Source organism: Chinchilla lanigera, unplaced genomic scaffold (assembly GCF_000276665.1).
Source record: "Chinchilla lanigera isolate Chin_1 unplaced genomic scaffold, ChiLan1.0 scaffold00136, whole genome shotgun sequence".
NCBI classification, from domain to species: domain Eukaryota; kingdom Metazoa; phylum Chordata; class Mammalia; order Rodentia; family Chinchillidae; genus Chinchilla; species Chinchilla lanigera.
In genome coordinates, this window is record NW_004955537.1 from 2602270 (window position 1) to 2614021 (window position 11752).

At 43.8% G+C, this 11752-nt stretch overlaps 2 protein-coding genes across 2 annotated transcripts; both read right to left on the minus strand.

The window, feature by feature from the left end:
• Window positions 1–1555: 1555 nt before the first annotated feature.
• Window positions 1556–2646, minus strand: LOC102018529 (putative olfactory receptor 2B3). The gene has a single exon (XM_005410626.1). The coding sequence runs from the start codon at window positions 2644–2646 to the stop codon at window positions 1702–1704; it is 945 nt and encodes a 314-aa protein (XP_005410683.1). The 3' UTR covers window positions 1556–1701.
• A 7533-nt stretch (window positions 2647–10179) lies between these two features.
• LOC102018858 (olfactory receptor 2A5-like) lies at window positions 10180–11280 on the minus strand. Its single transcript, XM_005410627.2, has one exon. The coding sequence runs from the start codon at window positions 11278–11280 to the stop codon at window positions 10180–10182; it is 1101 nt and encodes a 366-aa protein (XP_005410684.2).
• Between the last annotated feature and the right edge of the window lie 472 nt (window positions 11281–11752).

The following is an 11752-nucleotide window of genomic DNA, read 5'->3' on the forward strand; positions in this document are numbered from 1 at the left end:
CTTCTTTTATGTGTTGCCTAACTTTATGGGTCTGATAGACTTTATCTGTCCATGCAGCTTCCTGAGATTCTATGAAACAAGTTATCTATGCTTCCTCCAAGGTGCCAGGGACTCTAAGGGCCACTCATTTTAAGGGGTTGTCTTGGTTACTTTTCTCTCATTGCTGAGACAAAATACCTGATGCCCAAAATTAAGGAAGGAAAAGTCTATTTAGCTTACAGTTTGTGGAGGTTTCAGTCCATATTTGGTTGGCTCCAAGACAGAGTGGCACATGGCAGAGGGCAACAGTTCATGGCGGCAGAAGACAGGAAAAGCAAAAGCTCAAAAAGGGAGGAGCGAAGCAAGCAGCCTCTTTCCCTCCCTTACACTGTATGCAAACTATCCGCCCCAGGGCAGGTGTAGCACTCACATCCATGAATCAATCACAAACTCTAGAAGCCTGCCCCATGACTGCATGAGGCTTTGGGGGGACATCCAGAACCAAACCATAATAGGGGTGAATGGCTTTGGCTTTGCTAAGAGAAGCCATCATGACCATCACATCCTACCACCCTCCCACTCACCCAGCAACCTCTTAAATAAAGCACTCCCACAAAACAAATATTAATCAGCTCAGATTGGAACAAATGTTTATTCAAAGCTCTAATATGTAGACTATTAATGAGGACACCCTGGAGGGGTGCTAGCTGATTGTAATCAAGGACTGCTCATGTAGAATCTTGAAAGGCTCTCCTCCTTATTTATGGTTTTTCGGATTGTGAGTTCATGAGCTTCATGGTGACATACCCAAGCTACCTAAATTCATAGCACATTGGCATATAAACAAGTGCAGGCTTCTTTGTTTGTAATGCTAGCAGTCTTTTTCTCAAGGGCAGAGTGTCCCCTGCTACTACGCCTCTGCTTGTAAAGTGTGGTATTAAGAAAGAGAAGTGGAATGGCAATGTTTATAGATAGCACTCAAAGTGCCCAGCATTGTTCTAAGAACTCATGTTACCTTGTCATAACAATCCTACAAGGTATTGGTTTGCTATAATTATTATTCCACCTTTATAGATATAGTATCCCACCTTCATAGCCAAGGAAAAGGTCTGGCTACAGAGTATGAGCTCTTAATCTTTGTGACACAGTTTGAGTGGTGTACCATCTGTGTGCCGAGAGACCGCATAGCAGGAACTCCTTCTCCAGAGAGCAGGTGAATCAGTCCCCTGCATTCCCCTGGAAATGTTGGATGGACAATGCTCAACCCCTGAAACCTATCCCTAAGGCCATGCTTCCTTTTGCTGAGATTAGGTTTCTTTAAACCCATGCTTGGTTGCTGCTGACCAAGACAAAAGAAAGTTACTGATCTGTGGTCCTCTGAGTCATTTTTGTCCCATTTATCCTGAATTGGTTTCAAATGCCCTCTTCCCATCCACTGAATCATTCAATCATGAAATATTAATGATGCTTTGTTTGTGCTAGACCCTTTGCTTGTTTCTGGGAAGCAAAAGTTAATCTGACATAAATTCTTGGTACTCTGTCCAGAGGGTTCCTTGATGTTTAGGGAAAGCTCAGCTTCTCGAGTCATCAGCAGGTCCACATCAGGTACCTACCCTTGTATACCTTCTCCTTTAACCATTAGATAATCATTCTTGCCTGTGCACTTGTTTGTGATTAGAGAGAATGGAGGAGAAGGGCCGCAGATCCTGTGTTCCAGTGGCTTCACTCAGGGCATTTGCCCCAGCCTGTCACTTTGAGGAAAGCCCTCTTCACATCTTTGTTTCTGAGGCTATAGATTATGGGGTTGAGAAAGGCTGAGATCACGTTGTAGAACAGAGCCAGCTTCTTGTCCCTCTCTGGGGAGGCATTGGCCCCAGGGTTCATGTACATAAACATGGCAGGTCCACAGAACATGGTGACCACAGTGATGTGGGATGCACAGGTAGAGAAGGCCTTGAGTCGACCTTGGGTTGAGCGAATTTTCAAGATGGTGGTGAAAATGCAGACATAAGAGGCCAGGATGAAGGAAAGTGGTACCAGTAGAAGAATGAAGCCAAGTATGAAATCTACTCGATCATTGAGGGATGTGTCTGCACAGGCTAATTTCAGAACAGCAGGGACCTCACAAAAGAAGTGATTGACCTCATTGGGGCCACAGTAGGGTAGGCGCATGGTGAAGACAGTATAGACTAAGGAACAGCTGACACCCCATAGTCCACAAAAGACTACCATTGCTTTGCACAGCCATGGGTTCATGATAACCTTGTACCTGAGTGGATAGCAAATGGCCACATATCTATCATAGGCCATAACAGAAAATAACCAGCCCTCGGTGATCCCCAGCACCAGAAAGATGTACATCTGGGCCACACACCTAACATAGGAGATAGTTTTCTTCTGGCAGATCAGATGCACCAACATCTGGGGCACGGTGGTGGTGACATAGCTCATGTCCAGCATGGAAAGGACACAAAGGAAGAAGTACATTGGTGTGTGGAGGTGGGAGTCCAGTTGGATCAAAGTAACAATGAGCCCATTGCCCACCAGTGTGGAGAGGTAGAGAAAGAGGAAGATACTGAAGAGGATTACATTAGTTTGGTAGTTCCTGGAGAAGCCCAGAAGGATAAACTCAGACACGGAGCTGTTGTACCCCCAGCTGTTGTGCATTGTTCTGCAGCTGCAGAGGGAGAAATGGTTGTAGGGGTCCAGCTTATTATGCATACTCAGGCGCCATGGCTGTTCTATTGTTGGAAAGGTCAGTGGTTATTTGATTCTACTTGGAATAAGTATCACATCAGAGACTGAGGTCTGCCTGGGGTGAGTGTAATTTTGGGGAGGGGAGGAAAATCTTCACGGGATATTTAGCTTCTCAGACAGAAGTCTTTTCTGAGGGTCTCCAGGGTTCCATTTCCTTCCCTTTCACCAACCCCAGAAAGACCTCCTGCTTTCTTCTCATTCAGGAGCTACCATCATGTAGTGCACTGCCAGGGGCTTTTCTGTCTGCCACTGGCTGCAGAGAAGGATGAAGATCTGAAACTGTCTCCTCCCTCTTCATCGAAACATGTATTCAGAACCCTTTCTTTTGGTGCCTTCAACTTTTGATCACTGTAGAGAAATAGACAAGAAGAGTAACAATTGTGGGGAGAGATGTATGCTTCCATGAACGTGAAAAATTCTCAAAAAGCTAACCTGGGTCTGTGTTTGATTCTTTTGGAAGTTGCCTCATATCTTACTTTAAATAGAGTTGCTCAGCAATTATGCCTCTTCTTATTCTTATCCACTCCTGAAGGGAAGAGTCTTCCTGTTTGACTAAAATTTGACTGTACATAAGGCAGAATAATAGCTGTTGTCTCTGCTCAAAGGAACCTTTGGATTTTCTGAAGCCTCTCAGCCTGGAGGGAAAATCTCTCTGAATAATTAACTCCATAGGGTCCCTTTCTCTTCTTGAGATTTATGATGGGCAGAGAGCAGAGGATAAATATTGTGCCTCATTTAAGGCCAATTCTCTTGTGTCTGGTGCTATTGGAGGTGACATGTTCTCGTGGGGAACCAGGCAATATCCTATCAGAAGTAATATCTGATCTGCACGAGGAGACTGGCACCATGATCACTGGACGGGTAGCCCGGTAGTCCTAGTTCCCACCAGTAGAGAAGAGTCAAGCTTGAGAAAAAGCATCCAGGGAGGTAACAGGGCTTTGCGTACAAACCCAGGGAGGCAGAGTGCCAGTGGAATCAAATACAAAGAGGAAAGAGGGGCCAAAGGTCAAAATGTGATAATGCTGAAGTTATAAGTGACTCAGGTGTGAGACATTTCTGTGATGAAGGCAGCAGTCAGACTGTAGTGGATTCTGAGCAGTGGACTGGGCCATCAAGAGGAGTGAAAGGGGGAGATGTTTAGATCAAGAAATAGGATGGAGGGAGTGGTTTCTGTCCCCCAATGTTGAGAAAAGTTGAGAATGTACACACAGAGCAGGGAGAGACCCAAGAGGGAGAGACGGGCGACAGAGAGGGCCTCCTCGGAAGCAGCTAACAATGGCAGCAGAAGAGTGGGTCACGAGTGGTGGCTCCAGCGGGGTAGACGTGGAAGGGGAGGAGGTGAGAATGAGGTGAGAGAGATACAGTTACCTGTGACCACCAGAACCCTCAAGGTCACATTCCCTCAGACCAATTGATCTCCAGAGTTTTTCCTTCAGAGCAGTTTGTATTCACAATGATGAAGGAGTCTGGCCCAGTGGCTGAAAAGCAGATATCCAGTCACAACTGGATAGAACAAGATGTTCCAGATAAAGCAACAAAAAAATGTTACAGCATGAATGTGGAATCTCCTGTCCCTTCCCCTGTCTCAAAAAGCAAACCACACCAAGCTCAGACAGGGCGGCAGCTTGTTGGGAAAGTACTGGGGACTGAAACTGATCAATGCAAAGAACCTGAAAAAAGTAAACAAGAGGCTCCATCACTGAGAAAGGTCCTAACAGTGGGTGGGTGGGTATGGGGGCATAGAACTGTAGCTGCCGCAGCCAGGCCACAGGCAGAGCGTTATTCTCACTCCTGGGCTGTATTTTAAGGGGAATGTGGATAAGTTGAAAGAGGCCAGGACAAAATGTCTGGAAATCACATTGCGTGAGGAAGAGCTGAAGCAAATAGGGAGGTTTCTCCTACTGAACTGGAAGGTGATGCGCATTTGGAAGGGAAGGACCAACTCTTTGCAAGTCATGTGAAAGCACAAGTGAGTGATTTAATGTGGATGACAGGGGAGTTTTATTCTGGGTGGTCCCAAGAGATAAAGTTGAGACTTACACCAAGAAGGCAGGTTTTATCTTAATATAACCAACTTAGGCAGTATGATCAACATATACAGTGTTTAAATGTGAAAATTATTACAGTAAAAGACACCTTGCCATTAAACTCTCTCAAAATACTTCCATTCAGTATGGAAGCATTCAACCACTTATCTCATCATTCTTGCTACTTTCCGAAGCGGTTCTGCAAGTCCTCTTTTGTGAGTATCTTTATGAGGCGTGGTCAGCAATATAGTGAATGCTGCTGCCAAGTGCCATCCGATGAAAAGGCAGGCCTGTGAAAACAGTATGGTGTATTCTCATCCACCTTATTCACTGGATCTGGCACCGTGTGACTTCTGGCTTTTCCTCAAGGTCAAAATGAACGTGAAACATAAATGTATTGAATCCATCAGGATACTGAGGCAGCCATGACTGCACAACTAAAGAGCCTCATGAAACAGGACTTCAGAACTACTTTAGAAAGTGGCAAGAAAGATGGGATAAGTGTGTTCAGAGGAAGGGGAAGTATTTTGAAGGGTATTAATGGCAATGCATTTTCTACTGTTGTAAAATTAAAAAACTAAACATTCATAGTGGTTTTTGATCACACCTATGAAGAGGGTCAGATGTGAATGGAAAGGAGGGAGAAGCAGGCAGGTGTCCAACCGGACAGAGAGAGGGATGCAGACAGGTAGGGAGCATCAGGCAGGCAAGGTCCAGTTTTGAGGATGACGTATCTCAAGCCTCTGCCTCTGCCCCTCTCCTCCTTACCTGGTGCTGGGCTCTGGGTGGAGGATGAGCCTGAGGCCTTCTGGGTCTTCCTTTAGCATTGTGCTCCTGGTCTTCAGGGAAGACAGATCAGGTAGCTTCTTAATGAGTCTTCTGTGGCTTGTGATCCTCCAGGGCCTATAGTAACCTTTTCAGTCCTTAAGGACCCATTTTATCCCCTCACCCTGACAACCAAGACCTGCGCACTCAGGTACCTTGACTTTCCCAACCCAAGGGCCCCTATACTCCATAATGGATCCCTTCTCACTCTAAATCCCAAGGGAAAGATATGTGAGCATCAGCTGGAGTCAGTGCATAGCTTGAGAAGTGCAAGGAATGAAGACTGGAGAAGCATGTCAGAGGAGAAGCCTTGCGTGGATCACAGAGAATCAGTAGGGGCTTTCCAGAGGCCCTGGGATCGGGTGGGGTTCCTTCTGCTCTCAGCCATTGGAGTTCCCCATCCCAGCTTCTCTATCCTGCTTTGCTGAGTACTAGCCTGAATTGTGTTCTAAGACTGTGATTTCCTCCGGGGAAGGAATATGCCCTAAGAAATGGTGGGATCTTTTGTAGGCTCTGGATCAAGATGAAGCAACTGATAAATACTCCACATGGCAGCAACACCCTGGAGAGTTGAAGGACCTGATATCAAATCCTGATTCTGCCTCTTTATAATGGGTACAATACTGGAAAATATACCTCCCTGTACTTCAGTTTCCTCATCACAAAAATGGGGCAATAACAGTATAAATTGGTTATAATGTTAAATAGGATCAAATATGAAGCAGATAATGTAAAATATGCATGCTTGACCTGACTCCATGGTATATGTCAGATGATTGATCTGCTTGTCCTACTAATGTATGTTTTTATAATTAGACTTAAGAGTGATCAGGGACCATAATGTCTTCCTCTCAGTGACTTGTTCTCCTCTCCCTTTCCCCCTTCCTATCCCCCTTCCCCTCCCCTTCTTCTTCTCCTTCTCCTTCTTCCTTTTCCTCTTCCTCTTCCTCTTCCTCTTCCTCTTCCTCTTCCTCTTCCTCTCCTCCTCCTCCTCCATTTGTGGTGCCGGGGATCAAACCCAGGGCCTTGTTTCCTCCTCAGTGGAGTCTCTACCACTGAGTTATATCCCAAGCCCCGCTCTGCTTCTTGAGTGGGTCAGGGTAAATGGCATGTACTTCATAACACTGACCAGAATCAGTCCTAAGCACTTATGGGGTGGATAGCCCTTTGGATAATAAAATGTGAGAAGTCTGAAGTAGCCTTATTTAACTTGAAATCACTATAACCTGAGTCCAATACTAGTGCCACTTAGAGTTGGCAAATAGAATCATCTTGTTTTCAAGCTCTAGTGCTAGTGATTGCCCAGAGCCCTGGGTTGTGACAAATTCTGAGCCACATCAAAGCTTGCCGAAAAAGATTGCTATGACTGATCAGTAGTGGAACATGTTGTAGATATTAGTATAGTGTTCCAAAAGTCCCCATCGATTTTTCTTCATTTCCTCTCTTATTAGTATGTTAAATTCAATTCAGCAAACATGCTCCATCCACTTTCCACTATGCAGGAAAAAGTGGCACATGGTCTGTGCTCCCCACAGGCTCGTGGTCTAATGAGGAAAAACTGTCAAAACTTATCAGCACAATGTGATTGGGGATGTGTTGGGAGATACCCAGGGTGCAAAGGTAGGAGTGTTGATCTCTGCTTGGAATTTAGGAGCAGGGACGTTTCACAGGGGTGCCCTTGCATTGAACTTTGGCTAGTGATTAGGATTTATGAGAGAGAAAAAAGGAAGAAATATCTCAAACAGGGCGCAGCATGTACAAAGGTACAGAGAGTTCTATGGGGACATAGAAAAAGGGATTCTCATGAGGTACCAAGGCAAATCTTCTGAAGGAGAGGACATCAACACTGAGCTTCTAAGGCCAAATGACCACACCTGCCACAAGGGTTGAGACAGATGGTGCTGTGGCTTGAATTATCTGTGCCTTCCCAAGCTCATATTGAATTTCAGTTGCTATTCTAACAGTGTTAAGAGTAGGACCTTTAAGATAAGGGTATGATAAGGATATGGCTCAGTGGTAGCATTTCCCTAGCACATGTGAGGCTCTCAGTTCAATCTTCAGCATTAACACACACACACACACACACACACACACACACACACACTCACACACGCACACAAATAAAACCCAGAGAACAAACAAACAAAAAAGAAACAAAACAAAATACCAAGTGATTAGGCCATGAAGGCTCAACTCTCATGAATGGATTAAAGCTGTTTTTCTGGAAGCAGATTCATTCTTGTAGAAATGATCTCTTTATAAAAGGATGAGTCTGCCTCTCTCTCTGACATGTGTTCTTGTGTTTCTGCCTTTTGCCATGAGATGATACAGCAAAGGGCTCTCACTAGATACTGGTCCCCTGATCTTGGATTTCCCCAGAGCAATGAGCTAGTTAATTTTTATTCATTATAAACAACTCAGTCTGTAGTGTTGTTTTAGAAGCACAAAATGGACCAAGACCAAATTGGTACCATACAAATGAGGTTGTTGCTATAACAAACATCAGAAAATGTGGAAGCAACTCTGGAACAGGACAACACACTGAGGTGTGAAGAATGTGGAGGAGATGACTAGAAAAAGCCTGTAGTTCTGTGGATGGAATGTTAAGGGCTTGTAAGGTGATGGTGCAGAAGAGGAGAACTGTGGAGAAGTCCTGCAACTGCTTGGAGATTGACTTAAGTGGTTTTGATCAGAACATGGGTAGAAATATAGCTGGTAAAGGGCACTCTGATGAGATCCTGGATGGGAAAAAGGATTGGAAAACTGTAATAAAGGTCATCTTTGCTATAAGGTTGCAAAAAAACTTGGCAGAATTATGTCTTAAGGTTTTATATAAAGTAGAATTTAAGAGTGATAAACTAGTATATCTGGTGGAAGAAATTTGTACAAAAATATTGAAGGCATTGAATGGCCGGTTTTAACTCCTTAAAATAAAATGAGAGAGGTGAGAAACGATTGAAAGAAAAATTTCTAATCTGTAGGGAAGTATAATGGAAAGACATTAAAAAATTTGTAGATGGGCCACATAAAGAATGAAAAAGGTCTATTTAGGAGAGCAAACCAAGGACAAACGCATTCATGTGGGCTGCAAGAAACTAGGAAACTTCCAGAAGAAGGGACATATATGTGCATGTGACGTGTATGAATGAGGAAGGAGGCTTATGGAGTGTGGAGGAGGAGGCCATTCTAGGTGGAATTGCCCGGTAAACACCTGAGAAATGAGACCAGGTCATGAGTGGGGGCAAGTGGGTGCATCTCCTGTGGGTTTTTTTCAGTGTTCTGAGAGCTTTAAGAAGAAAGTCCCTTTAGATCCGGTAGATGACTCGCATATCCTTCCTTTAATGAATGACCCCAGAGCAATTTTTCTAATAAGCCTTCCCAACCAAAGCCTCCCGAGTTTTATCTGACTTTTATCTCTGCATTTCCATCGGCATTTTGGTACTTTGAGCTCTGAATCACTCACTAAGCTCTGTTTACAGCATTCTAGTGCTTCTCCAGCCAGTACTGCGAAAGCTTTCCAATCTCCTCCTGCAAACAGTTCCAGGGGTTTCTAAACCACGTGCTCAGGCACAGTCACAACAACCCCACTCCCAATGCCAGTTTTCTCTGTTAATCACTTTCCTGTCATTGGACAAAATACTTGAAACTCACAACTTAAAGGAAGAAAGATTTATTTTGACTCATAGTTTTTAGGGGATTCAGTCCATGACTGATTGATTCCAAGGCAAAAAGGTATGGCAGAAGGGCAGGGTGGAGGAAAGTTGCTTACCTCATGACAACCAGGAAGCAGAACAAAAGACAGCGGAGCCACGGGCAAAAATGCTCCCTTCCAGGCTATGCCTCCTGAGGCCCATGGCCAACCAGGTCCCACCTCCTAACAGCACATTTAGCTCCTGAACTTGTCAATGAATCCACCGATGAATAAAGCATCCTTATGATTCAATCACCTCCCACACATGAGACTTTGGGTGACATTTTAGATCTAAACCATAGCAGTATCCTTTTCATATCCCAGCTAAGCCTCAAAACTCTCTGCTGGCTACTTGAGAGTTATGTGGCATGATGTAAATAGGTAAGCTCTTTGACTTTGGAATTATGCTTCCTGGGTTCAAATCTCAGTGGTATCATTTCTATCATCACAATATTTGGCAAATGATTTAATCTTCTTGGGTCTTAGTTTCTTTATCTGTACAAAGGAGATAATACCTGCCTCTAGAGTTATGAGAATGAAAATAAGTACATATAGAGAACTTAGTGACTGTTATATAGAAAGAACTCATTGAAGTTAGCTATTATTAATTAAGCATAATAAATATCACAAAACATATTTTATTGATATAAAAATTAAATTCCAGAGGAGTTAGATGAGCTTTCCAAAGTCACAGAAGGTCAATGGTGTATTAATTCTTGAGTACAATTTTCTCTGAGTCCTTTCCTAATATTTTCATTAGTATATTGATATGAAAGTGTTTTGTATTTTTCTGGATAGCTTCTTTTTCTTCCTGGGGGTCCTTGTTCATTTCAATAAACTCAGTGTAATTGTGATGATGTATATGAGACCAGAGGCACTGCGGAATTCATGGTCTGTGGCCTATTGTGTGTCCTCACTCATTCCAACTAACTTCAGGAAAGCCCTCTTCACATCCTTGTTCCGGAGGCTATAAATAATGGGATTAAGAAATGCAGAGATGACATTGTAGAACAAGGCCAACTTTTTGTCGTCTTCTGGGGAGGCTTCAGAGCCAGGCCTCATGTACATGACCATGCATGGGATACAAAACATGGTGACCACAGTGATGTGTGAGGTGCAGGTGGAAAAGGCCTTAATCCTCCCTTGGGTGGAGCGAATTCTTAAAATAGCCATAAAGATACGAACATATGAGGCTAGAATGAGGAATAATGGGATGAGAAGCAAAATGAATCCCAAAATAAAATCCACTTGGTCATTGAGGGATGTGTCTGCGCAAGCCAGCTTTAGGACAGCAGGAATTTCACAAAAGAAGTGGTTGATCTCATTGGGACCACAGTAGGGCAGACTCATCGCAAAGACCGTGTAGATGAAGGCACAGAGGAGACCACAAAGCACAGAGCTAACTACCAGGAGGACACATAGGGTTCGGCTCATCTGGACCCCATAGTGGAGAGGAGAGCATATGGCAACATATCTGTCATAGGCCATAGCTGCAAATATCCAGGTTTCAGTGATGCCCAGGGTCAGGAAAGTGTACATCTGAACCACACACCCAACATAAGAGATGGTCTTATGCTTGCTCACTAGATGGACCAACATCTGGGGCACGGTAGTGGTGGCATAGCTGAGGTCCAGTAGCGAGAGGATACTGAGGAAGAAGTACATGGGTGTGTGGAGACGAGCATCTACTTTGATCAGTGTAGCAATGAGCCCATTGCCCAGAACTGTAAACAAGTAGAGGAAGAGGAAGAAGAAGAAGAGAATCCAATTAGTCTTGGGATTTCTGGAGAAGCCCAAGAGGATAAACTCAGTTACGAAGCTGTGATTTCTCCATCTCTGATTGTGCACATGGTTTTCCTTCTGAGGAAAGAAGAGGATAAATTTCTGATTCCTGCGCAGCCTCCATGAGAGAATACTATGTGAGGTCCAGAGATGCAGGGGCTGAAGCCAAAATACCCATCGCCACACCCAGGGAACATTCCATCCAAATTGGCCTAGCATAGCTCTAGCTACTTAGCAGGGATTCTAATAAATAGGTGCTGCTTTGTCTGCTTTGTGTAACTAACCAGCCATAACAAGTCCAAGGTTACAGCAATGAGACTTGAATAGAGCAAGTTTTGCTTTGAAGAACACAAACACACACACAGATACACACACACACACACACACACACACACACACACACAGGACATAAGCCTGTCAAAGTAAGAAAGCTAAGGAAATACAAAACATTTTATAGTAAACCAGAAGGTCTGTAATTTCAGTCATTATTTCCGATACAATCAAGAATAATAGGTGGCGCAATGGATAGTATAAACATAAAACAGGCAGAAAATATACAGTTTCTTCTTTGTCTTCTTTCTCCGTTATGCTATACCTGTGAAAACTCATACACCATATATTTTCCAAAAAAGGGAGATATTTTTAAAAACCTTTTTTGGGAAGAGAAAATAATCTTTTCTCATATCCTCAC

Coding starts and splice junctions, on each gene's coding strand:
- LOC102018529 (XM_005410626.1), bottom strand. CDS start 2,646: ATGCACAACAGCTGGGGGTACAACAGCTCCGTGTCTGAGTTTATCCTT.
- LOC102018858 (XM_005410627.2), bottom strand. CDS start 11,280: ATGCTAGGCCAATTTGGATGGAATGTTCCCTGGGTGTGGCGATGGGTA.